This window comes from Nelumbo nucifera, chromosome 5 (assembly GCF_055504915.1).
Source record: "Nelumbo nucifera cultivar China Antique chromosome 5, China Antique-T2T, whole genome shotgun sequence".
In the NCBI taxonomy this organism is placed as follows: Eukaryota; Viridiplantae; Streptophyta; class Magnoliopsida; order Proteales; family Nelumbonaceae; genus Nelumbo; species Nelumbo nucifera.
The window spans coordinates 2,579,197-2,606,767 of NC_142653.1; the positions used below are offsets into that span (position 1 = coordinate 2,579,197).

Below are 27,571 nucleotides of genomic sequence, written 5' to 3' on the forward strand. Positions count from 1 at the left end.
CAATAGTGTGGTAGGGGCAACGTGGGAATCTTTGAAATGGAAGAAATGCAACAATGAGAAACATGCCCAAAGCTTTGATGCCACAAAAACAGAATAAGCTGTGTAAAGAGCAGATGTAGATGTAGGTAAAAACTTGAACCAATAGATGCCATCACAGTGGTGACTGGTGACCAACCCAACCCTAATCAGAGTCTTGGATGCTAAGTCCTAGAGAATACAGAAAGAGAAGAAAAATACAATAACGCAATGCAACTGTTGGATGAATTGACTAACCAATAATAGATTACAGGTAAATTGTGGGAAACATTTATCAAAACATATGGACCCAAAGAAATAACATCTTAATTTTCTATGGGAAGAAGAAAGCAAAATTTACACAAAGAGAAAAAAGCAAAAAGGATTACGCCCGACAAGCTCGAGCTCCCCTTACATCATTCAAAGTGAGATGGGAGAGCTCGGTCAGGAAGGTCGAAATAGATTCATCATTGGGAAGGTGAACTGGTCAGGAATTTGCAAGAGTTGTGGATTTAGCATAGTGATTGGGATTAGATATCATGTGATCGAAAGCCCCACTAGCAATGATTCATTCAAGAATGCCAGAGACCTGACCTTACCAGAGGCGCATTTGCCAAGACAATTTTAGATAATTCCTCGTTTACAAGTCATAGAACTTTTGAGCAGAGAAGTCTGTGATGGGTGATTGGTAATTGGTAATTGGTAATTGGATTATATATATTTGTACGTAGTTTATGTGGTGCACACTGCACAGTTACTTGACTGGTCAAATTGAATTGGATGTTTGTCTTGATGACAAGGAACCCTACTTGTTTGAATTATTTTTAGATCAAGATTGACAAGACGTAGTTGTTGATTTTTTGGTTTGGTGGAGTGGCGAGCAAAGCTGCTAACTAATGGTGCAGACGGTCCTCACATGGAGGTAACCATCAAATAAATAGAAATCTTCTTGAAGAATCAATGCAGTAGAGGATCAGTACTAAGGATGTCTGTGCGAATTATATTGAAGTAAAAATCTAATACACAAGTTAAAACCTCGAGCTCATCCCAAAGTACCTTTAATTTGGCATAATAAGCAACTAGAATCAAATCTCCTTATTGGAGTGTAAGGAGATGCAAATCTTTCTCCTAAACTACTCCAAGATTTTGATTGTTATTGTAAGATAGGCAACACTTTCATAGATGTCTTTTGCCAATGAAATGAAGATCACGCTGCACTTGAACCAAGCATTTTCATCAAAGTAAGCCGACAGCCGTTCGAGACAAAGGTTCTGATAGAGTGCAATACGGTCGGTCCTATCTGTCAACGATCTTGTTTTTTATTAGAGCAAAAGGTGCCTGGAATGGGAAAGAAAGCCAGTAGTCTCCGAGGAGGAACCCAGTGAGAGTGCTCCGAAGCTCAAGTTAGTATTTTCTCAAAGTCATGATAAAAAACCAGATGGAACAAAATTATCACGTACCTTTATTCTTGGGGGGAAGAGGGCCTTTTATAACAACTTCGCACACTTACTCCCAAGCTCCTGTCAGGTTGGGTATCATTACCTCTGCACTTCTGCCAGTTTGGGTGTCATCACCTCTGTTGGGGCAGACAACCGCCACTGCTCTCTTTGTTGGAGCCGTCTCTATAACTGGAGGTGGCGGTGGCAGGTGGCCGTTGAAGTGCAGCAGTCAAGCGTCAGATCCTAAGTCAGTCAGGTGTGCCGCCTCAGGATACGGACTCCTTTGGTGTCAAGTACGGTTGTTCAGTTCGGCGGCCTAGAGACGAAGTGCCGGAGTGGTGTGCGAGGTGAAGTCTTGAGTTCGGATAGAAGTGTGGCCCGAACTGCCCTGGGGTGGGCCAGTTCGGGTTGTTTCCCTTTGCGCTCTTTGTAAGGTTCGGGGTCAAAGGGAGAGTTCGGGCTCCTTTTGGGGAGCTCGGACAGCTGGTTCCTCCTCTCGGAGCTCGCGCCTTGAGTGCACTGTCATGCCGAGTTGTTGCTCCTGCCAGGTCACCCTCAGTTGCTTCCACGTGTTGGGTGGCCAAGAGGTCGGGCAAAATCTTCCTCCATCAATTGCCCCCCACTCCTCGCGCTAAGGGTCTTGCTCTAGCGCGGGGAGTTCACGAGGTGACGGGTGGATTTGACCCGTACTTCAAACCGGTTGACTGACGACGCAAAGTGTGCGTGCGTCAGGAGATTTTTGGATTTTTCGAGCGCCAAAAAATTAGAAAACGCGCCAACCCGTCTTTAAATGCTGGGAGATGTGACGGTGGGCGTTATTTCAAATTCAAAAAATGCGCCACTATTACCTTCAATGCTGGAAGACGTAACGGCAGGCGTTATTTCAAATTTGAAAAACGCACCACTTCTGCCTTCAATGTTGGGAGACGTGCGTCGACGCTTCTTCAGTTTCCAAAGACGTGCGGCCAGTCACGTCTCGGTCTTAGGAGGCATGCGGTCAGCTTGATCGTGGGCCGTTGGATTTGCTTCGATCAGAGCCGTCGATTTTCGGTCACTATGGGTATAAATAGTGGGGGCCCCCAGTCGCCATCAGCGCCATAACTACTTTGCGCATAACTCAGGAGATGGCCAACGCGGCTAATGGTGAACCGGATTCTAAGGATGAGGCAGGGCCTTCGGGTATCATTGAAGTGCCTTCCGAGGGCGAGGAAGATGTACCTCCGGGCTTGTGAGCTCGCTTCTGTTTTTTTTTTCTGGAATGTACACAGAGTATTCTGCAATAAAATGTCTTTTTGGTTAAGTGTTGTCTTCTCCTTCTTTGCCGAACTAATTATATTGTCAGACTGCTGGAATTAGGGCCTAGGGCGAATTAGCATAATAAGGCTATATGCCCGAACTGACTATATTGTGCTGTCGAGAACCATACTCGTGTGGCCGCTTTCGGCGTCAACACTGGCCCCCGATGATGAGATACCGAGGTCCTTATCAGCTCGTTGTTAGCGCTTTGCCTCGTCAGCTTGGTGCTAGCATTTTGCCTTTGCTTGCCCACGCCGAGGTCCTTCGTAGCGACTTAATCCACCTCGCTCGATGATTTATAGGTAGTATCGTCTCAAGTTAACGACGTTCCACGCTCGAGGTACTTGTTTGCCCTCTAAGGTTTCAAGCCCGTATGCTCCCCTGAGCGCTCTTTTTACTCGGTAGGGCCCTTCCCAATTCGGTCCAAGTTTGCCCACGCCGGGCTCGGGTGCCATGATCTTACGGAGAACCAGGTCGCCGACGCGGAAGTTCCACTTTTTCTCTGGCATTGTAGTACCGAGCTACTCTTTGCTGGTAAGCTACGGTCTGCATGTACGCGAGGTATCTTACCTCGTTGAGTAGATCGAGGTTGGTACGTAGCTCGTTTTTGTTTGTCTGATCGTCGTATGCTTCTAGTCGTAGTGTAGGTATTTCGATCTCTGCCGGGATTACCGCTTTAGTGTTGTAGGTGAGGTTAAAGGGGGTCTCTCCCGTGGCGGTTTTTTCTGTAGTTTGGTGAGCCCATAGAACACTTGGTAACTCATCCGCCCATAACCCTTTAGCTCGGTCTAGTCGCGCTTTCAGCCCGCGGAGGATAGCTCTGTTCATAACTTCTACTTGTCCGTTTGCCTGCGGGTGCGCAACCGATGTGAAGTTCTGTCGAATCCCCATATCTTGGCACCATTCCTGAAATTTGATGTCCTCGAACTGCTTGCCATTGTCGGGGATCAGTACCCGAGGTAACCCGAAGCAACATACTATGTTCTTCCAAAAGAAGTTCTGTACGTTTCGAGCTGTGACTGTTGCGAGAGGTTCAACTTCTACCCACTTTGTGAAGTAATCTACTGCCACCACTAGGAACATCCTCCCATCTGTTGCTGGCGGGAATGGCCCCAGGAGGTCGATGCCCCATTGCGCAAAGGGCCATGGACTAGTGAGATACTTGAGGTCGGTGGCAGGTTGATGGTGGATATTGGCATGCTTCTAACACTTGTCGCATTTTCTAACGAGCTCGATGGCCTCTGTCTTCATCGTTGGCCAGTAGTACCCTTGTCGAAGTGCCTTCTGGGCGAGGGCCCTGTCCCCCAAGTGTCCGCCGCACAGACCTTCACGAGTGTCGTGGAGTACAAGCTCGACTTCGGCAGGTCGCAAGCAACGCAGGTAGGGGAGCATGTAGGATCGTCGGTACAATCGTTCGTCTATTACGACATATTTGGCTGCCTAGCGCTGCACCCTTCTGGCTGCATTGCGATCTGCAGGGAGGGTCCTGTCAAGCAAGAAGCTTGCGAGTGGGTCCCGTCAAGCAAGAAGCTCTGCTTCAAGGACGGGAGCGACCTCCTCTGCCCCCCCGGGAATGTTAGGCCGAGGTAAGTCCTCTATGTACACGGTTCTCATGGCATTGTCACTGGTGCTGGCTAACCGAGACAGGGGGTCGCCCTCAGTGTTCTCTGACCTCGGGATTTGCTTAATGAAGTATGACTGGAAATCGCTGCAGATAACTATGTCTTTCGCTCTTACCTCTTGCGCTAGGGCCAGCCCAGCTATCAATGCCACGTACTCCGCCTCGTTGTTGGATGTTGCGAACTCAAACGTAGCGCGTATTCCAATTTCGTGCCACCCGGGCCGCACAGGACTATTCCAGCCCCGCTGCTCTGTTGGTTCGAGGAGCCATCTAGGTGAAGGATCTAGGGCTCCTCATCCCAGTTTGCGTTTGGCCTAACTAGGAGAGATTCCATCCTTGCTGCTACCTCACGAGGTTCGGACTCTATTGGACTGGGAGCTCCGGGCTCACCCAAACTAGGGATCTCGGGCTCAATCGGCCCGGGGACTTCGGAGCTGAGCGTGCACTCGACGATGAAATCTGCAAAGGCTTGGGCCTTAATAGCAGTTCGTGGCTTATACTGGAGGTCATACTCGCTGAGCTCGATGGCCCACTTCGTCAGCCGACCGGAAACCTCAGGCTTGAGTGAGCCTCAGAGGTTTGTCAGTCAAGACGATGACAGTGTGAACCTGGAAATATGGGCGGAGTATCCGAGCTGCAATTATCAGTGCATATGCCAACTTTTCTATCTGAGGGTATCTTGTCTCTACTCCCTACAAAATTTTACTAACATAATAGATGGGTCGTTGGACCCGATCTACTTCTTTTATTAGTACCAAACTAACCACCTCGTCGCTTGCCGAGAGGTACAGTTCTAAGACATTGCCCTCCTCGGGCCTAGTTAAGACCGACACACTGGCGAGGTATTTCTTGAGCTCGTCGAACGCGAGCTGGCAGTCTGGGGTCCATTCGAACCCTTTCCCTTTAATTGCCTTAAAGAAAGGCAGGCAGCGGTCTGCCAACTTGGACATAAAGCGGCCCAGGGCGGCTATGCGGCCATTTAGCCTCTGAACCTCTTTTACTTTTCGGGGTGGTCTCATGTCTAGGATGGCCTTTATTTTGTCCGGGTTGGCCTCAATACCGCGCCGGTTGACGATGTACCCTAGGAATTTACCCGATCTAACATCGAAGACACACATGTTTGGGTTTAGTTTCCTGCTAAATTGACGCAGAATTTGGAAGACAGAGTGCAAGTCATGTATTAATTCATGTGAAAACTATGTCTTGACGACCATGTCGTCTACATAACATTCTATCTTTGTGCCAATTAAGGGCTGAAACAACTTATTCACGAGTCTTTGGAAGGTTGCCCTAGCATTTTTCAGTCCGAAGGGCATGACCTTGTAGTAGTACAGGCCGAACTCGGTTATGAAGGTGGTTTTCTCCTCGTCGGACTGGTCCATCCTGATTTGGTTGTAGCCCGAGTAGGCGTCCAAGAAACTTAGCAATTCATGTCCCGAGGTCGCGTCCACTAGGCAGTCAATTCTGGGGAGGGGGAAGAAATCTTTCGAGCAAGCTCGGTTCAAGTCGGTGTTGTCGACGCACATGCGCCACTTGCTGTTTGCCTTTTTTACTAGAATTGGGTTGGCTACCCAGCTCGGATAATGGACTTCCCTTATGAAGTCTGCTGCGAGGAGCTTCTTGACCTCCTCATCGACCGCCCTCCAGTGTTCTGGGCTAAGTTGTGTTTCTTCTGTCTAATGGGTCTGACTACAGGGTCAGTATTAAGTTTGTGAGTTATAAGGTTGGGGTCAATACCGGGCATATCGGCCGCGGACCATGCAAAAATATCTAAATTTTGAAGTAAGAAACTTACCAGTTCGGACCGTAGAGGTTCTTGGATGGAAGCACCGATCTGTAGCGTCTGAGCTGGGTCCGTAGTTGAAGTTGGGATTGCGATCGTTTTTCTGTGGGCGCAGCTCGTTCTTCGCCTTGCTCCGTAGGCCGCTCCAGTTCGAGGTCGTTGGCTACCTTGGTTTCTCCCTTCAGGGCGGCAACATAGCACTTGCGGGACTCGAGCTGGTCGCCCCGCGCTACTCCCACACCGAAGTCTGTAGGAAACTTCATAGCCAAGTAGTAGGTGGAGACCACTGCCCGTATGACATGAGTGATTGGCCGCCCTATTATGGCATTGTATGGGGAGGGGGTCGCGACCACCAGGAAATCGTGGTTGAGTCTGACCGCATAGGGCCATGTGTCGACTTCCACAGGTACTGTTATTTCCCGAGGGGCCTGACTTCCTCTCCGCTGAAGCCCACCATAGGAGTGTTTGCGGGCTTCAACTCGCTTCTCTACAACTGAAGCTGGTCAAACGCCGACTTGAAGAGAATGTCCGCCGAGCTGCCTGAATCAACAAGCACGCGCCTGACTTCGAAGTCGTTGATCCTTAGTTTTATGACAAGCGCATCATCGTGGGAGTAGTGGACCCCTCGCGCATCGTCTTCCGTGAAGAAAATCGGTTCCTCTGTCTTCGTCCTCTTCGGAGAGTTCTGCTCTTCTCGGGCAGCTTCGCGAACTGACGCCTGGGCCGCTGCCGAAGTACAACCCGCTACTACCGAACCTCCCACTATCACGTGGATGGTTCCCCGAACTGGCCTCTCTTCCGGAGGCTGTCTCTGCGACTGTTCGGTCGGCCTGCTGCTGGACTCGGAAGCATCCTTACCGTGCTCCCCTTGTCGACCTGTCTTATTATTATTATTATTATGCTGTACAAAATTTCTTAAGTACCCGCGACGGATGAGTCCCTCTATCTCGTCCCAGAGATTATTACAATGTTCGGTACTATGACTGTGGTCTCTATGTAAACTGCAGTACAAGTTTTTGTTCATCTCGTTTGGGTTCCCTTTTAGGCGAGGTGGCCACTTTACGTACGGGGCGTCTTTGATCGTCATCAAGATCTCAGCCCGCTTTGTGTTCAAGGGCGTGTAGTCTGTCCGACCTGCCATGGGAGCTCGGAACGGCTGGCTTGGTTTTGGTGCTCGAGCTGGATCCTTCCGGCTGTCTCCTTGATTGGGGAGTTCTTCTCTCTTTCTTTTTTCAAACCCGCCCCCAGTCCTTTGGTTAATCTCCTCCTCCGTTTGCATGAACTTGTCCGCGAGCTTAAGGAACTCAGCACGGTCGCGGACTGGTTGGCCACTATGTGCCACTTGAACTCCTTGTGTGTCACCCCCATCTTGGCCGCCGCGAGCTGAACTGCGGGGTTCAAGCGTAGGATGGGATCTGTAGGCATGCGTCATTAAACCGCTTGATGTAGCTGTGGATGGGCTCCCCTTCCTTCTGGACCATGCCGATGAGGCTCTCCTCGGTTCGGGGGCACCACTTGCTGGTGACGAAGTGCGTGGTGAAGACCTACATGAACTGGGCCCAGCTCCTTACTGACCCGGGGGCCAGGTTCCTGTACCAGGTGCGAGCCACTCCTCTGAAGGTGGTAGTGAAGGCTACGCACATACAGAACTCGCTGGCCCTAGCTAGGTGCATTTGGGATTGGAAGGCATCGACATGGTCACAGGGGTCAAAGGACCCATCATACTTGTCGAGTGGGGGGGGGGGAAGGGACTGAGAGGATTGGGGCAGCCTTTACCTCTTCCGAGCTCGCTTCTTCTTCACCTCGGAGCTCAGGCAGAACGCGGGTTGCTGTTCGGAGGCTTCACCGGCAGTGCCTCTGCTGCTTGGAAGGCCCAACGTTGGCACTACTTGCCTCGATGCTCCCGAGCTCGATGGGCCTGGACTGCTGGAGGTAGTCCGCGGCTAAGGCGCTGAACCAGTTTTCGGTGTGCAGGGGCTCGTCCTGAGAGCGCCGAGGTGATGCTGACTTGATGGATCGGGTTCCTGGTCCGCCGGCGCGTGGCGAGGCGGGGGCAGCTGCTCTCTCTTTCCTGCCGAGGGATGAAGCCTGACTTCTAGAGGGGCTCCGAGCCTAGGAGGCCCGAGCTTGGGAAGCCTCCTGGTGAGGGCGCCCGCCTTGAGGGGCGGGCTTGGCTCGCCTAACGGCAGGGTGCCGAGGTGGGAGCTGCGACTGACTTTGAGGCAATTAGGGGAACTGCTTCTGGTAGTGGTATTGGGATATATGGTGCAGCATTTGCTGTTGGTAGATTTGATGTTGTTGAAGCTGCTACATTTGGGCTTGGATGGCCTGCATGCCGTGCACCAGGTCATCAAGCTGGTTCTGGCTAGTTGCTGGGGGAACAATGGTTGGTTGAGCAAAGGTGGTTCCAACAGAGGGAGGAAGGGGGACGTTCATGGCAGGAAGATTCACGGGCACCACTATTCGTGGCGCATTCAGGCTGGGGATCCCATCCACCAGAAGGGGGATGGTGAACTGTCTGATGCACACCACGGGGACTTGAATTTGTTCCTAGTGGCGTTCATCTCCGTGCTACGTCCGACATTGCTAGAAGAAGCCATGGGTGTTGGGGTTTCTTGGAAAAAAAGGTGTTATGAAAGTTTTAGAGGGAGGCTTTTAGAAGCGTTTCCCACAGACGACGCCAATTGATGGAGCGCAATCCGGTCGGTCCTAGCTATCAACGATCTTGCCTTTGACTGGAGCAAAAGGTGCCTGGAACGAGAAAGAAAGCGAGTAGCCTCCGAGGAGGAACCTGGTGAGAGTGCTCCGAAGCTCAAGTTAGTATTTTCTCAAAGGCAAGATAAAAAACCAGATGGTGCAAAGTTATCACGTACCTTTATTCTTGGGGGGAAGAGGGCCTTTTATAACCACTTCGTGCACTCACTCCCAAGCTCCTGTCAGGTCAGGTATCATTACCTTTGCACTTCTGCCTGTTCGGGTGTCATCACCTCTACTGGGGTAGACAACCGCCACTGCTCTCTTTGTCGGAGCCGTCTCTGTAACTGGAGTTGGCGGTGGCAGGTGGCCGTTGAAGTGCGGTTGTCAAGCATCAGATCCTAAGTCAGTCAGGTGCGCCGCCTCAGGATACAGACTCCTTTGGTGTCAGGTACGGTTGTTCAGTTCAGCGGCCTGGAGACGAAGTGCCGGAGTGGTGTGTGATGTGAAGTCTTGAGTTCGGATAGAAATGTGGCCCGAACTGCCCTGGGGTGGGCCAGTTCAGGTTGTTGCCCTTTGCGCTCCTTATAAGGTTCGGGGTCAAAGGGAGAGTTCAGTCTCATTTTGGGGAGCTCGGACCACTGGTTCCTCCTCTCGGAGCTCGCGCCTTGAGCGCACTGCCGTACTGAGCTGTTACTCCTGCCAGGTCACCATCGGTTGCTTCCACATGTTGGATGGCCAAGAGGTCGGGCCAAATCTTCCTCCATCAAGTTCCATCCATAAAACAAAATCTGTTTTTCGCGTTGCTCGCTGTCACATTAGCATTGGGAGTGTCTCAATCTGAAGCGTGAAGAAAATACCATGACCTCCAATTAACGTTCTGTGTTGCCGTGACATTCAAAACTCCACTATCAACTGGTTTGATACCAACTTTAATGAAAAGAAAAAAAAAATCTTAATTTATTGAAACATAGCAAAATATATCGATAAAAGAATATATATAGTTGTCAAGTAACTAACACCCCTTAAAAGCAAATGTCCCCTTATTCTTTCTTTTTCCTTGTTTTTTTTTTTTTCGGAAAATGCCCATAGATAATCAATTCGGCCCTTGTTCTTTCATCTTGCCCACTCAATTGTTATAAAATGGCCCCTTACTCTTTTAATTCTCGACTAAAAAACCATTGCACTGCAGACGCATGGTAAAAATAAAATCAATTGTTATCAAATGGCCCCACCTAAATGCGTTCAATCCAAGAGTCAAATCAATTCATTTCGAACTTTAAAAATATAATCAATTTATTATTTACAACTAAAAAATCTCACAAATTAGGACGCAAATCACATGGTAAAAATTAATTGAATAAATTTCTTTCAACTTTTTTTTATACAATTTAACTCTCTAATAAAAGAGTAGATTTCTCCACTAGGTAGTGTTCGATACAAACATGTATTTAGAGAGACAAACCAGGTAACGGATTGATTCACTCACAAACATGTATTTTTTCTTTTATGTAGCACATTTTATTTCATGTAAAAAAAGTGTTTTTTTCTTGGAGCTGTGATGAATGAATACTGTTTCCAGTAATCTTTATGTTTCTTTTATAATCGAAGTTATGTTACTACAACTGAATTGAAGATTTAGGCTCATAAATTTTTGTTCATTCAGCTTCAATGGTGGTATGGATCCGATAACCGCTCTCAAATGTCAATCCTAATGGCAACGAAATTTGATTGCAAAGTCGAGCCACCCGTAGATTTTTTTTTTTTCATTTTTAATGAAAAAGGAAAACTTCTAGGCGTGCAACATGAGTCGTTTAGGCCTCAATCGTTCAATAAATATAAAAAAAAAAAAAACGAGTCGTTTAGGCCCGGCCCGACTCAGGTTTAAATCCTACAACTTGGGCAAACAATTACCAATCTCTTATATGGGACATTTAGGCCCAAGTAAATGATTCTTGTGCGTTTTGTATCTGGGTCGGGCACATAGATGGGTACAAAACCGAATTGCTAATTTTCAAAATTTCAATGAGATGGGCTTTGGATTGGGATCGGGCCCATTTAGAAAGAATTTGACAATTGTTGAACCCATCCCGACGGACCGAAGTTGCACTCTGAACTCTGAACAAATTTCTTTGCGCGAATCCAACCGACACAGTTTGATTCGAGTTATAACTTATAAAGCAATTTTTTTTTAATCCTGCGAGTGCGAGTTAATAAATTAAAGAAACATTAATTAACATGTTTCAGTGCACTACCACACTGGTCCGAAGCTAAGAACAAAAAAGGCATTGTTATGTGGAGGTTTCTTTACATGATTTAATTCAACGAATGAAATAAACAAGTAACCATTAGAAGCATATGCACATACTATACTTTTTACCCCTGGCCCTTCCTTCTTTGGCATACCAACCAGTATATTCAGCTCCAGTGTTGATCATTGCAAGGCGAACAACCCTCCTGGGCAATATCAGTGATTTGAATTCCAGAATCGTAAGTCATCCCAGGCCTCCAGTCAGCAGGAAGCACTTTTGGTGCCCAGACCCATTTGCCGTCAAACCCTCCCGTCACCACTAGCCGAAACTGCAATGCCCCCATTGGCACCCGACTTGTATCCCAAACTGTCCCATACTTCCTGCTCATGTAACGCCAATTTGAAGAACCCACCTGCATGATTGAGAATATTAAATGATAAACCATGTTCATTAAGTCAACTCCTGTAATTAATTTAATAGGCCTGAGGGTGATGATGAATCTTTGCCCCACCTGAGCTACATCAACCGCAACAATGTCGGTCTGGCCACCTTGATATAGCAACTTTATTGCTAAATAGTGTGGCCTTTGGCTCGTCTCTTCCACTCTTACTGACAATTTTTGCTTTTTATAATCACAAGGTATCCTGTTCCATACAATAAAATTAATCGTCATTCACTTTAGCCATATCATTAAAATAATTATAACACCAATAATGGACACTTAGAAAAGGTGCTAATCCTAATTCCTATAAGAGTGGCGAACCCTCCACAAACACTCAAATCCATCCGCTACTGGGGTTGACTAGTCCTATACCAATTTCGATTTTGCTATGCCCACCACCACCCAGTTTGCTCCCTTTACTTAGCAACTAACAAACCGAAGATGGATGATCCCACTCTGATTAGGAGTAAGAAGGAAATCCTTTTTTATTTTCTCCAAAATATGAGATTGGTTTTACATTGATCATTTTATCAAACCCCATATAAAAATCCTCTTTATATTATTTGAAAAATGTAGCACAAATAAGAAAAAAAAAAAAAGGCGTTGTCCCTACAAACTTATCTTAATGAGGGTGGGTGGGTGCATGCAACGAATCCAATATGCCTATAAAGATACTTTCAGAGAGAAAAAAAATTATACCATTCGTCCCTATCCACACGGTTAACGAAATACGAATGCCTCTCTTTTTCTTTCTTAATTCAATCATCTTTTTCAATTACCTCTTGTACTCTACGTCAAGAATCCCGAGCTTTAAAATGTCCCTAGCCATACCCTGATGTGCCATCGCCGAAAAAGCTCTGCTACTGAGAACCAAATCCGTTTGGTTGTTTCGATTAAGATCGGTCAAGATCACTTTAGTCCCTCCTCCGTTGCAGAGGGTCTCGTTCTTGCACCTTATCTGTCACAAGTCAAATCCCTTAAGACCTTAACTATAAATTAAAAACGTCATAAGAAGGCCGAGAAGAAAATTCTGAGTAACAAATCTATTCAATCAATCACGCACATACCTGAAAGCACGCCCCACAACCAACTCCATCTCTATAAAGCGAAGAAACACCAGCTGCAAGGTATCCGGCGTTAAAACTCAGAGCCAGGGAACCATACCCGCAAGCCCCAGCTGCATTGAATCAACAAAACAATTAGTACCCAATTAAATATTTCAGAGAAGAAATGGAATCCAGGTCAAGAATAGAAGAAGAACAACAACAAAATTAACAAAACTCACAGGAGAGAGGAGCAGAGGAGGAGAAATAAGCGGCCTTGGTTTGATGCACACATCGATCGCAAGCAGCAGCAAAGGAAGAAAGGAAAAAGAAGAGAAAACAGAAAAAGAAGGCCATCTTTATGTGAGAGAGAGTGACGTGAGGAACAAGTCTTGGAGTGGGGATGTACTTATAGGGTAGGGCGAGGAGAGTAGAGTAGTGGTAGTGGACAACAGGTCCTCTCCTCAATAAAACGTGGACGAGTTTTAAATGGACATTTGGTAATAATTTTGGGGATGGGAGATTGGCATAGGCGAAGAAAAGTGACAACTGACAAGGAATTTGCAAAAACGCGGTGGGACAGAGAAACATTTGCTGGGCTCACCGCTCACCGAATCCTTGCACGCGCACAAAACAAAAACAACTGTCCTTGACGATCATAGGTCATGGTTTCCGACCGGAAAACCGGAAATCGGTCCATTTTACCCCAAACCCTTATTTCGCCCAAAACCGATCCAGGTAACCACACCGTTCAAGCCGTTTTTATTTTCTTTTAATTTTTTATTATTTTTTTGTTTGACTATTTTTATTTTTATTTTTTTATGAGAATGGGCCATTTATTCGATTTAAACGCTCAGACCGTTCAACCGGGAACTAAACCCTTAGGGACAGTGTATAGATCGACACTGTGCCATGCACATCAAAGGGAGGCTTGACACATGGTTTGACCCAAGCATAACCGTTCACCATGCTAGCCTCATGTTTAAGTTAATTGAGCTACCTTGTTGCCTATAGTGTACGGGTGTGCTCTGATCTAGTGGTTGTCTACCATCATCGGCACACAAGTGCCTTATATCATCGGCACAATATATGGCTCACATCATAGTGATCCCCCTTTGGCACATAAGAGACGCCTCCCATAGATCAACAAGAACTAAAACAAAACCTCGATTATGATCTAGTGTCACTGACCTTGGTAGAGCCATTTATTGTGCTACATATGACCCTCGCGCATACGTAGGCTTATCCCGACCACAGGTTTTCTTCCCTGCAAATCAACCCGTGACAATTTGTTATTTGTTATAGATGGATTAGGGGAGGGATTGGAGTGTGGAGGGACCCTAACCCTATTTCGATTACTCTGTGGTCTCTTCCAACTTGCGTGTATTATGCGATACTTACCTTTGACCGAACGTTCTTCCTTCTTAGCAGCTGGAGCGCAAGACTTCTGTTTGTCATGTGTGATTTTATTAAAATTGTCAACAAATTACGTAACGCGAAGTAATGGTATGAAGTATGAATTTGTTAATTGTGGTTTGTCCCAAATTGCTTGTCTTTTGGGCAATCGGCATCCACTGCCACTGAGGGGAAGGGAAGGGAAGGGAGATGGATTCTCATTATATTCCTCCATCCCGGAAGTACATACTTCTGTGCTTTCAACGTGGATGTTTAAGCCACTTCCTTTAATAATAAAAACAAAGTTTTAACGAAACAAGAGGCGTGGCTGAATTACAATATTTTTTTTTCTCAAAATAAAGAATAAATAAATATTTATTGTATGAGTGGCTTAAACACGTATTTATTGGCTTGAGATAAGAGATTAGAGGAATATTTGTCGTTTTGTGTAATGTAGGGTTAAGGCATTTATGTGATTTTGCTATTAACGAGTGGCAGTGGAAAGATAAGAACCATGTCCGAATTTCCTTATTGCCAAGTAAGAGGAGCAATACCAAAAAGATAATAATTGAAGGAAACAAAAGCTATGGCCATACAAAAAATAACCCTTCATCTTCTTCATTACCACCTCCAACCTCAACCTCCCTATCCTATTTGTGCCTCTCAAGTCCGAAGTTCAAACTCCTGCTTTCACACACAACAATACAACACATGGTTATCTACCAAAAGGGCAAAAGGCCATCAGAAAAGAAGTTATGTATCAAGGTCAAAAAATAATACCAGATGTAATGAATTATGTCATATACCAACATTGGAGGCACAACTAGAAGAGTTTGACGATGCAGTTGCAGTGTAGGCCAAAGGGGGGATGGTAGATCATGACCATTGGCTTTAAATCTGAGGGGTTTTTAGCCCATCTATGATCTACCTCAATAAAAATCTAATATATTTTGCAAAAAAAAAATTGAAATTGAGCATTTTATTTTTAATATTTTAAAGAATAAGCTTTGATATGAGTGGTAATCTGTAGCTTATCATTCCTTTTTTTGGACGCACAAAACCAGCAGTTTCTATCAGAACTTTGACCAATCAAATATCCCCATGATTTTTTATGAATACCAGTTGATCGACTACCACTTACATTACATGAGGCTGTCGAACATTGACAGTCAAAGGGGAAAAAAAGTTGGCTATCAAAATTTGACAGCCTTGATTGCAAACAGAGATAGAGTTCTTCCTGTATGACATGTTAATTCCTCCAGACTCCTTATAAAATATCCCCATGATTTTTTATGAATACCAGTTGATCGACTACCACTTACATTACATGAGGCTGTCGAACATTGACAGTCAAAGGGGAAAAAAAGTTGGCTATCAAAATTTGACAGCCTTGATTGCAAACAGAGACAAAGTTCTTCCTGTATGACATGTTAATTCCTCCGGACTCCTTATAAGATTGTCGGTGCTGGACAAATTGTCAAAAGGAATAAACAACTTTGATATGATTACATGAAGCGCTGGTTTAAATTAACCCTTTAACTGCCTCTAAGAGTACTCAGCAACCTCCATTTGTTGTATATTGTATGAAGATATAAATAGGATAATAGGCAGGGGTTTGCTCTACATCGACCCTGAGTTGTGATTTGGGAATATCATTATTATGGATATTTTAACGTTGGTATCAAGTGTCATAAAAAGATCTTTATTCTCTTTCCTCTCTCTAAAGCTTTGATTTGAAAGAATGTGGGTGGGGGGTTGGGGTTAGAGTGAGTGTGAGAAATTGTGCCAAAAGGGACATGTGTTCACATCTTAATCACAACTTGAACTGATGGTATCCATGAATTATGTGAAGTAAACCTTATCCTGAGAGGTGGTTAGCATAGAGCATTCAATAATAGCGTTTAACCCATATATATGCACATATTTTCTGCTCTGCAATGACAAAAATGTCAACATCCCTTCACTTGGCAAGTGATACTGTTGTTTAAAATTGAAATTGAGGGAAAGTATGACAAGGTGATTTGATTAAATTCAATTGTGTATGGGTGAGGGGTCACATTAAGATGATTGTTACATTAATTAAATGATCTGATTGACTTGGAATGTATTAATTGTTTGATTATAAATGCTGCTCTCGCCTCTCGGATACTGAGATATAGCTTGTGATGAAACTGTGCAAAGGGAATCTCTCGCCTTCACCTACTATGTTATATATTTCATCCTATAATTGTTCCATTTTTGCAGCTTAATTAGTTCACCACTCATCCTTTTATTTTAACCTTTTTCGGTGCATTCTAAACTTTAACACGACGACGATGAATGAAACAGCAATCAATATTATATATAAAATACAGGGTAAGCTGAGAGTCAACATCTTTTCCCAGATACGACTGGGGATGCAATTCGGGCGGGGATGGGGCAGGTCAATTGGGTTTGAGCGAGCCTATGACATGCCCGTGGTTTTAATTGCCAATACACATAACAAGTTGACAATCTGACCTGAAACATAAGAGACCAACACTTTGTTTATACTTAATACATTGGCTAATTGTCTAAAATTCACCATGTCTTTTTAATATTTCTCTTAAACCTATCATAACTTTTCAAAACATCTAAAACTCATCATGTCACTAACTTGATGTTAAATGGGCTAACAGTTGTTAATATATTACTATTTTACCCTTCAAATAAATAACAAAAAATACAAGACCCGTATGAGAAAGCATCTGCCCTGTCTTTGGGCAAGTACAATAACCTTCCATCCACCGAGAAATCGACGATCGATCATATGTCTGCCCGGTGGAGATTATCACTGGATCTCTCATCAAATCCAATGAGATTAGGCAGCAGAAATCCTTCAGAATTGTAAGGAAGGTCTCACCAATTTCCTGATAAATAAGACCCTTGCATGCCTTCTTTTGATTCCCAGAACTCATTTCTTCTTCTTCTTCAAATCCGAAAAGCAAGAATCTGCAATATCTAGTGAGCATGAGAAAGCCATTGAGTACTGATACAGTTGGCTCAACATCCCCTTCGTTATTGTAAATGTGCTACTCTAGAAACTCAATCTCATTAGCAACGACAGAGAGCATCTGAACCAGTGCGGCGTCACTGAGCTAGACCGAAGCTAAGAAAGCCTCTAAGGACGATGATCTTCTTCTTTGCAAAGAGGAGAAAATAGCAGTTGATGCCATACAAGTTAAGGATTCAAAACCCTCGCTTCCTTTTTCTCTCCTCCTCCAAACGAAATGAGAAATCAACCTCAACCAAACCTTTTCCCAATCTCCTCTCCTCCTTGATGTGTACGATCTCTGTTTTATCTGATTTTATAACTTGGGATTGCCATATTCTTTTAACTGGTTCACTCTTCATTTTTGCCCATTTTCTTTCATTTTGCTCTGGCATGGCATCAGACGGAGATTGAATGGGAGCGATTGATAATTGAACAACTAATCCTCTAAACAAATTAATTGATAATTGCTGGCAATGGGAGTGATTGAGTAGATTGAATGCACAGATGATAGATTAGAACCCATGCGGATGGTACAACGAATCTTCCTCTAATTCCTTTGTCTTACTTAGGAGGAGGGTCCATCCTTTGCATAGTATATGTAACGATGGTTGATAAAGACTATATCATTCATTGAACTACTCTCTGCCTCTCTCTCTCTCAGCAGATTTGCGAGAACCAAAGTTATTGAATAGCAGACGAATACGTTAACGGCCATTATTTTTTTTTTTCTTAATGCTGGAGCTGGACTACAAATGACTCCATCATTTTCACTTACCCACCACCCACCTTGCCATATTTTCTCATTTCCACTTCTCCATTGCATTAATGGCAACCATTATGCCTATACATGTCATCTGCCCTACTACTTGCCCCTCATTTCCACTTCTCCACTTCTCTTATTCGCTGCTTTACGTGAGGACACCCTCTTACAGTCCATAGCAGCCCAAGTTGCCTCCCTTAATGGGTCGGCTGGTTATCCCACAAGACTGATCTACTAAACCCCAACACCTTCATCCTCGACGTATCATTCTAGCCCGGCTTGGGCAGAGGCCGCAGAGCCAAGGCAATGCCAATGAGAGTGCTTTTGGTCGGATTCCCGACCCCAAGGTCGTACTTACCCAGAAGGGCATGTAGGAAATTCTGAGAAACAGAGGAAGAGTGAAGATCGGTAGAGAGAGAGACCCTAAATGAGCATTTTTTTCTCTAATTCGCCAGTCAGGGGTAAATTGGTCATGCGAATTGTATTTATGCTGATGTGGACAACTTCTTTTAATGAATATTAAGGGTGCTTTAACAGAAAGTGAGTTTTAGAAAATAAATCTTACTGACATGGTGAATTTTAGATGTTTTAAAAAATTATGATAGATTTAAGAAAAATACTAAAAAGTCATGATGAATTTTGGACAATTACCTTGATACATTTATTTCAGATAAGGGCTTTGTGTAAGGCTAAAACACAGACGTAAGTTAAGTAGTGGTGAACATGAGAACATTCAAGGCCTTGATACAAACAATAACGGAAAACCTCAATTTCCTTCTTATTTCATGGTAGCTGAGAGGGGAGAAAGAAACTTCAGTGGTTTTTCCAAGTTTTGGTGTCGACCGGCGGACTGGGCACTGACTTCCGGCTTTCCATGCTCTACACTTTGGGCCAGTCAATCTTGGCATAATAACATTAATGTGTCTTGCTATAGCCAATACAGTTACAGGCTACAGCGCACTTGATTAGTTGGAACTTGGTAGGTCTCGGTTGGCGTTATTGGTTGGAGATACAGAGAGGTGGGCCATGAATGGTGACGGTGAGAATGACTTATATACAAAAGTACTTTTAGTGTTTTAATTAAGGCAAATACTATGCCAAACTATCAAATCTTAAAACAAAAGTAAATGCATTCTCCCACATGAATTGATTTTCTTGTTGCCAGTTTTAAAAATACATCAAAACTATCTGGTTTGAAAATAGATTATTCCTCAAAATAAAAACAGAAACATGTTCTTGATTGTGTCTTTCTGTTTTGTTTTCAAATGTTTGAAGGGTGAAAACTTGTTTTTATTTTGAATATCATAATTTTGATGGTTTCAAAAGCATGCTTTGTTTTTTAAAACAAATATAATTTTATTTCCACTTCCCAAAATGTACTTTTGTTTTTGTTTTTTTTTTTTTCTGATGTGGAAATTTTGTAAATAAGAGAAAACCAAAGCATTCACATTGTAAACAAAAGCATGATATTAAATAACCAGATGATAACGAGTTGGGATCTCCACACATCTCACCATAAGATTAATTGGGACCCACCATGTTGGGACTTGTTGGGATGGTTTTCTGTTGGGAGGAGATCTGAATACAATACATAATGAAAACATCTTTAAATTACAAATCCAAGAACATGTTTTTCTGTATTTTTTAAGAATCAATTTATTTTCAAACCAGTTGGTCTTGTTTTGTTTTGTTTTCTTTTTCTTTTTTGAAACTTGAAACAAGAAAAACAATTCACATTAGAGAAAACTGCTTTAGTCAATAAACTTACCTCACCTTGAAAGTTCAAGAAAATTTCAAATGAGGTTGCAATGGCTTTAATGTCAAATTTGATGAATTTTCCAATCTTTGAGGTTCAGCTTCTCAAATAATTAGATGGATGTTTGTATCCTAAGATATGAAGTAGCGAGAATTAGATGGCTTCGGAGACTTACGCCCTCGGATGAGAAATTCTACCCAGAAGGCCAGAAACATATCGATTCTCCTGAGCGGGCAAATACAAACAACATTTTAGCTCAAAGAATCCTGAAGTGATTCTGTGGAGTGATGTAAACAGAGCCTAAAAATTACTTGTTTGGGGGGTTGCATTCGTCAAATCTACATTTCCTTTAATCATCCTCACATTTACTCTTACAAACTGTACATGTCAAACATCTCCCATGACCATGAATGAATAAAAACATACAATTACGGGAAATATTTCCAATGTGGAGATGTGCGTCTTCAACAGGTAAAGACCATTCTGTGGGAAGGAAATCCCAACTTGCGTTTATTTATGTGTGTTACATTGTTATTAGCTGAACAAAAGTGCATGTAGGGGATTAGGACTCGAGAGCAGACCTATTCGTGGGTCGGCTGGGCCGGGCTTTTTCTCTAGATTAACAGAACACATTCAGGCCCAAGCCTAAGCCTGACCCCTATTATCAGGCCTATGTTTTGAGCTTGAGCTCGGCCCTCATATAAAGCTCAAATCATGGGCTTGAGCCTGAAGCCCAGATAAAAAATTGGAAAAATATATGTTTTTTATTCAATAAAAAATTGATTTATTATATTAAAAGACCTTAAAACCCAAAAATAATGAAAAATCTCACTATAACTTGATAAAAAAATAAAAAAAGAGAACATAAACCATGAAAAGAACATATTATCAGGTTGGGTGTAGACTAGGCTTTTTTGAGAAAGCCCAAACCCAATCCAAAAAAAAAGTTGGGCTTGAAATTTTGGGCCTAAACCCAAGTTCGCAGGCCTAAATTTATTTCCAAACCTGACTTAAAACGGGCTGGGCCGTCAAGATACACAATCCATGAATAGGTATACTCTGGAGATCCATATGACCGTATACAAAGAATTCCTCTATGTATTTTCTAGGGCTGCTCATGGGTCGGGTTGGGTTGGTTTATTGGGATTTTTCCAACCGGCCCAACCTGGTCGGGTTACCTGAAATTGAAACTGAAACCGACCCTGTGTTAAGCAAAATCGACCTGGTTGGTTTGAGTTGGATTGGGTCGGTTTGGGTCGGCTTCGGCTCTAAGTTCAACCATTGGTAATAAATTGGTAGATTGGACGTCAGAGAAGTAGCTAGCAACATCATCCAGCAAGGAAAGCACATAAATTAAGAGAAAATAGGCCAATAACTTTGTGAAGCAGGATCACCCCCCAATCAAGTTATCAAGAAAATAGAAAGTCAAACTATATTAGAGAAAGAAAACTTATATTTGTATATTTCAAGAAACCTTCTAATCTAAGTAAAAAATGACACCTAATTCTAATTGTAATTGGTTGCCTATATGAGTAAAAGACCATAGAAACTAGGATCCATTGATTCTTTTCTTTAAACTTTTCCAAAAAAATTCCTTGTCTAGTTGTCTTATAATACTTGTCATTAATGTCATTCCTAACTAGAAGACTCGAAATTAAGTTAGGTTGTAACTAGGATAGATACAACTTAGTTAAGTAGGAACTAAGTAGGTTGTAAATACTAACTAGGAACTAACTACTAACTACTAAGTCGGTTCGGTTCGCTTTATGATTTTTTACAACCCGAAACCGACCGATGCTGAAGAAAACCCGACCGACTCGGGTTGGGTCTTCTTATGAATAGCCCTAGTATTTTTCCTTTTGTCTCTTGTTGAGAAAAAACCCTTGAGGTCCAACCAAATATATTTTGAGAGTCATTTATTAAAATACCCCCTGTAGTTTTATGAACTTATAAAAACTTATCTTATAGTTTGTATTTTACTAAAAATCCTATACAATTTGCAATCAATTTACTTAATTGACCTTCCATTTATCTTTCAAAAAAATTGGCCTTCCATTAGATTAAAATAGAAAATGATAGTTTTAACCCTAATATCCAATCAAATAAATTTGATCAAAAGAAAATAAAAACAAATTTCCATTTTTCCCTAGTAAAATACGAACAACCACTCTATTTTTTTCTATTTGGTCAATTTTGTTTTGAAAAATTTCCCGATTAGTACCTTGTACTTTGGGCCTAGTGCCACTTTGGTCCCCAAACTTCAAAATGCGACAATTCAATACCCAAACTTTTAAAGCATGACAAACCAATACTTGCCATTAACTAGTTGTTAATCAACCGTTAAGTGGCATTTGAAAAGGCACCTTCAAGTGTTATTTAATTTTCTTTATCAACCATCTAAACGTTGACAAAAAATTAACAATCCCAAATCTTTGCATTTTCCATTCAAGAAAGTTGGGGTCACGTTTGAGTAGACATTCTGATGACCCCAACTTTCTTAAATAGAAGAAACAAGGATTTGAGACTAATAATTTTTTTGTCAACGTTTGGATGGTTGATAAAGAAAGTTAGATGACACTCGAATGGCATTTGTATCTTTTTCAAATGCCACTTAACAGCTAGTTAACAACTAGTTAACAATAGGTATTGGATTGTCATGTTTTAAAAGTTCGGATATTGAATTGTTGAATTTTAAAGTTTGGAGACCAAAGTGACATTAGGCCCAAAGTACAAGATACTAATTGGGAAATTTCTTTTTTGTTTTCTATACAAAAAAAATGTTAAAGATACTTTAGTAATAAACAACCATGGATCCATACATTTGAACACTTTTTACTCAATTTTAAGGTACTTTTGAAATAAACAATAATGGGTTGATGACCTTAAACATTTTCCAATTAGTTTAGTTAATCATATTACTATTTTCAAATGACGAAAAAAATAACTCTTAATAAAAGATTGATTAAGTGGATAGTAGGAATGGCAAGAGGGCAGGGGTAGGACCGGGGTTTGTCTATCCTGTACTTGACCCCGAATTCAAATTTCCCACCCTGTCCCTGCCCCAAACCCCGATGGGGCTAAAAACCCTATCACCATCCTTGTCCTTGTAGGGAACGAGGATCCCGGATTTTGTCCCGCCCTGCCTCATTCATTCTTGTTTGTATACTTATTAATTTATTATTATTTTTTAAATCTACTTAGAAATCTTTTATATTATTTAATATAATATAAAATAATATATTAATAATTGCAGGGTGGGCAGCCCCTAAGGGGACGGATGAAATTGCCACGTAGTAGATAAGTTACAAACTAGCAGTAAATGACCCTTCTTTTTTGGCTGACCGTACATAAAGAATCGGCCACGTTTCATTGTAACGGCTCTTTTTCACAAACACTTGATTGCCTAAAAAGAAAAATAAAGGGGGTTGGAGAAAGAACCCAACCAAAGAAGAAGAAGGTCGGTGGGTGTGCTGTCCAGTCCGGGGTAGAGTGGATCCCAGCCAGTGTCTTATTTTTTTTCCCACTCTCAGTTTACCGTTACAACATGAAAATGAAATGAAACCCCAGATCATGTCTTAGCTGTTCTTCCGCTCTCGCGCTCTCTCATCATCTATCTGCTCCGGAATCTCAATAAAGCATCTCCGCATCTGCATTTTGCAATGACGGTCGTGACCACAACTAAAGCTGCCGCAGTTGTCCCTTGCAAAAAACTCATGAAGTTCGGGGCTTCAATCTTTCGCAGGGGCTTCAACTCATCCAAATGGTTTATTTCTAAACAACCCTTCTTTTCTTATTTTTATATTAATATTTTTCAGTTGTTAATTCACTGAAATAACAATACAGCAAGACAATGGCGAAACTGGCCACGGCCAGGATAAAGCTTCTGCGGAACAAGAGAGAGGTGGTGGTGAAGCAGATGAGGCGAGATGTTGCCCTGCTTCTTCAATCTGGCCAAGACGCCACTGCAAGGATCAGGGTATTCTTTCACCATATCATATAAGGGTTTCTCTTTGAATATTGTTCTTTATGTTTTCATCCTTTTTTTTTCCTCCGCTTCTCATTCTTATTTCTTGCAACTTTGTTTACTTCCTTATCGTAACTGTAACTTTAACTTTAGTAGAATGTTTACTTGCTTGGGGGAGGATTTTGATCCCATTCCCAGGTTTGGATTCCACACTCACCTGGGATGCCTGACCTGGACATAGAACTCTATTTTTATTTTTATTTTTTTTTCCGGTGGGTAAATTGAACATATCAACATATCATTAACTAAAATCATTAGCACTTTTTTTTTACTAATTAAAAATAAAAAGAAAACAAAGGGAGATGTTAGAACTTCTGTCCACGATGCAGGTCATGAGTCATGACTAATGCCATGACTAATTTAAAAGTATCCACAGATGTCTGATGGTTATAACCTCTAAATAGCATATTATTAAAGAATAAATACGCTCCTGGGTCCTGGGCTTATACTTGTAGATTCTTTAGTGACATTATGTTGAACATATGGCATTTTGGTTTGGAAGACTTAAGAAACTTCATGTTTCTTGTGAACCATATGAATGGTCAAATATCTCCACAGAAAACATAATAGATATTGTTTTGATATCTGCTGAAATAGAGCTGAAAGTAAAATGCAAAAAGGACTCCCAGCTTAATCCAGGGAATACTGGCATATATTGTATGTATTTGTACCAGACCAATAGCAATCTGCTACACTATTTAAACAAAAAATCACTTTAATTTTGAAATGGAAAGAACAGGCTGGTGTGGCAGATTTCTATTGATCTGGTACAGAACCAAGGTACAGAGGATGTGAACTTGTAAAAAATAGCCACCACAATGCCTGTGCTGAATCATTCTGCAAATAAGCAGGTTGCCATTTACTGAAATGTTGAGTGAGGCACTTACTGAAATGCTTTTAAATTTTTGGCCTCCAGAGCTCGTGCCATGGTTTGGGATTTGGCCTAGAATTCCCTATCCGTTTACAGACTATAAAGAGCATCATGAGTTTGCCAGTTTGGTGCAAAGAAAGGAAAGAAAAAAAAGCTTCCGTCTGTATCCGGTCCGCTCCTCACAAGACCCTGGGTAGTTGGGACCAACATTGGATAGTGTCTGTTTATGTTCAGTTTAGTGACTGACTGACTTCCACTATCAAATGTTTTGTGAGCTTTTTAGGTTGAGCATGTGATAAGAGAGCAGAATATTATGGCAGCAAACGAAATTGTTGAACTCTTCTGTGAGCTAGTTGTGGTACGACTCCCAATAATTGCAAAGCAGAGGTTAGTACATGGTTTACTTTCTTTTCCTTGCACATAAACTTCATACGAAAGTTAGTTCTGATTTGAGATCCATATTTGCAGGGAATGCCCAGCAGATCTGAAAGAAGGAATATCTAGCTTAATTTTTGCAGCTCCAAGGTGTTCAGATATCCCCGAGCTTTTACACATTCGAGATATATTTGAAAAGAAATATGGTAAAGAATTTGTATCTGCTGCAACTGATCTACGACCTGATTGTGGTGTAAATCGAACAGTAAGTGTTTTTATGGCGATTCCTGTTTGCTACTATTGCTTCTTCATGAAAAAACATCCTGAATTCTTAAACAGTGGCAAATAATTGAGTCATGGTTATTTTCAGCATAGCTTTTTTAGGCAATGCATGCCTTCCCTGAGAAATAAATCAGCACTAATCACTGGGATTTATAGGATGTATTTGAAGCTCCATTATAGAGACTCTAGCCCAAGATAAAGGATCCCAATAAATGTTATTAAGTAGATTAAAAAGTCACCTAAAGAGGAAATCCTCACTCCACCCAAGGAAGGATGTTGTCATCAAGTTAGTTTTCTTTTCTTTTCCCAAGGACATTGTCATGATTTTTTTTTTGCATTGTCTTGGACTCTTTGTTCATCCACCTAAGGAAGGATGTTGTTATCATGTTAGTTCCATTTAGATGATTCTATATGTATTGTTAAATTTCTTACTAAAAATTTCCTTTAATAAAAAAATATTGACTACACTTTTACTCTTTTTACTCCTGTTTTTAATTATTTTTTACCTTGTTAGGAACATTTAATTATATCAAACTCAATTAAATATTTGGAGCAGACATCATCATCATCATCATTATTATTATTATTATTATTATTATTATTATTTTTTTATGAATAGATGCCCGAAAATTGTCTTATTGATTTTAAGTGATCATTATTTTAGTCAACATAAAAAAAGAAAATTAAATATGTTCTTGAGCTCATAATTATCATATTCCATAAGAGAAGGATTTGAGTGATCCTTCTCTTACTGTGTCCGCCTCTTGGAGTGAAATCAATGGTTATCTTTCTCCTAAAAGAAATTGGTTTTCCTGTTTTATTTTTCCTCGATACTAATTTGAAGGCATAGAATTTTTGCAAATACCAGTTTTGCCCTTCTATATGAACAGTAGTTCTGAAATTTGGTCAGAAACACTATTGTTTATTAAGTTTCCTATGTATTTCTTCTTTATCTGACTAATTTGGAAATTTGTCCCCTTTAAGTTGATTGAGAAGCTCTCTGTTAAGACACCTACTGGTGAAGTAAAGTTGAAGGTTATGAAGGAAATAGCTAAAGAGCACCAGATTGTATGGGATACAGCAGAATCTGAGAAGGAGCTCCTCAAGCCCCCTGAAGAGCTGATAGTGAGCTCTCTTTCTCTCTCTCTCTCTCTCTCTCTCTTGCTCTCACCCTGTGTATATGTACCAATCTTGAGTTCTTGACTTCAATTTCCAAATTGTGATTTTAGTGAAGTTAACTATGTATGCAGGAGGGACCACGTACATTTGTTAGTGCTGCCAGCATGCCTGTGAAATCACAAAATGTCAAACCAAATGGACCATCTAACAGGTATAATATGCTATAAATTTGGGGAAATAAACTTCTATTTCTCCAACTGTATGTATTTCCATGTTTTGGAATGCCTAATCCCAATCATCCTACAATGCCTTTTGTCCTATCTCAGGTCGATGGATGTTGGAGAACCTAATGTGATACGTTTCAAGGACACAGCTTCAGCTGCTCAAGCAGCTGCAGAATCTGCGAAAAAAGCAATTGCTGCTGCACAAGCTGCTGCACATTTGGCGAATATGAACTCTCACCAAGTGACTGAACAAATCAATATGGAGAATTGGTCTAGCAACAGAGATGTGCTCGAATCCCAGACTGGCGATCATTCTGTGCCAAGGGATCCACCAGTAGTCTCTCAGAACAGAAGTCATCAATCTTCGCTCCCTGGGAGACTAAACGAGTCAAGCTATTTAAGCGATGAGGAGGAGGAGGAGGGGGGCTCCGCCAATTTGGTGGATGGTAGGAAATTTCATAGGAGACATAGCCACAATGTTCCCCCGGAGCATTCAGATATAAAGTTCGATGACTCGGATGGTTTAGACTCAGATTGCAATGAAGAGATTGACATGGAAATGCCTTCGGGTGGCATTAATCCACCACCACCCAATCGGTCTCCTCCACCAATACCTACAGCTCATGCTTATCAGCCTGATGACAGGACAACTAAGTTTGCCTCATGCAAACAGGACTCGGTGCCTCACCTCCATCCTAAACTGCCAGATTATGATGCACTTGCGGCTCGATTTGAAGCTCTTAAAAACCGTAAATCATGAACAGAAAGATAGATATGCATTTGTTGGTTATTATTTTTTTGTCATTATATTTGCTCATATATGTTGTGCCTCTGTTTTTCCTTTGAACAATATATTATATAGTAAGTCTGTACACGGTAGCATTTCCAGAGTAACATATAATCTTTTTTTTTTTCTGTCCCGTGGAAGCCGCTAAGACAGATTTTTTCATTGTTTTCTGTAAATTGGCCCTCTCTCAAAATCCAAATCATTATCACTTTTCTTGGCCGCCTGATTGTATTCGTCACTTTGTCCAAGCAATGCAGTCCCTACAACCTAAGGACCCCTGAAAAGTCTTTTAGATACCACACCCCCTCGGCCAACCTGTCTAACCTGCCAATTTGGTCAGCTTCCTCCCTCTCTCAAAATCCAAATCATTATCACTTTTC

General features: G+C 42.2%; 2 protein-coding genes across 3 annotated transcripts; one reads left to right on the top strand and one right to left on the bottom strand.

Moving 5' to 3' along the window:
• Positions 1-11,119: 11,119 nt before the first annotated feature.
• Positions 11,120-12,987, bottom strand: LOC104603715 (expansin-like A2). The gene is made up of 5 exons (XM_010267811.3): positions 12,828-12,987; positions 12,610-12,719; positions 12,322-12,500; positions 11,612-11,744; positions 11,120-11,512 (listed from the first exon to the last, which is right to left on the bottom strand). Exons 1-5 carry the CDS (start codon positions 12,940-12,942, stop codon positions 11,267-11,269), a joined length of 783 nt encoding a protein of 260 aa, XP_010266113.1. The 5' UTR covers positions 12,943-12,987; the 3' UTR covers positions 11,120-11,266.
• A 9,954-nt stretch (positions 12,988-22,941) lies between these two features.
• LOC104603713 (Regulator of Vps4 activity in the MVB pathway protein) lies at positions 22,942-27,298 on the top strand. 2 transcript variants are annotated; one of them, XM_010267810.3, is made up of 7 exons: positions 22,942-23,272; positions 23,353-23,485; positions 24,688-24,791; positions 24,873-25,044; positions 26,046-26,186; positions 26,312-26,391; positions 26,507-27,298. In XM_010267810.3, the coding sequence occupies exons 1-7, from the start codon at positions 23,169-23,171 to the stop codon at positions 27,162-27,164; spliced, it is 1,392 nt and encodes a 463-aa protein (XP_010266112.1). In that variant the 5' UTR covers positions 22,942-23,168; the 3' UTR covers positions 27,165-27,298. The 2 variants fall into 2 exon arrangements, with proteins under 2 accessions (XP_010266112.1, XP_088744888.1); XM_088888762.1 differs by having other exon boundaries at positions 22,946-23,272; positions 24,450-24,791.
• The last annotated feature ends 273 nt before the right edge of the window (positions 27,299-27,571 follow it).

Coding starts and splice junctions, on each gene's coding strand:
- LOC104603715 (XM_010267811.3), bottom strand. CDS start 12,942: ATGGCCTTCTTTTTCTGTTTTCTCTTCTTTTTCCTTTCTTCCTTTGCT. Junction 12,720..12,827: donor CTCCTCTGCTCCTCTCTCCT/GTGAGTTTTGTT, acceptor GATTCAATGCAG/CTGGGGCTTGCGGGTATGGT. Junction 11,745..12,321: donor CTTGACGTAGAGTACAAGAG/GTAATTGAAAAA, acceptor TGTATGGAACAG/GATACCTTGTGATTATAAAA.
- LOC104603713 (XM_010267810.3), top strand. CDS start 23,169: ATGACGGTCGTGACCACAACTAAAGCTGCCGCAGTTGTCCCTTGCAAA. Junction 23,486..24,687: donor ACGCCACTGCAAGGATCAGG/GTATTCTTTCAC, acceptor TGAGCTTTTTAG/GTTGAGCATGTGATAAGAGA. Junction 25,045..26,045: donor ATTGTGGTGTAAATCGAACA/GTAAGTGTTTTT, acceptor GTCCCCTTTAAG/TTGATTGAGAAGCTCTCTGT.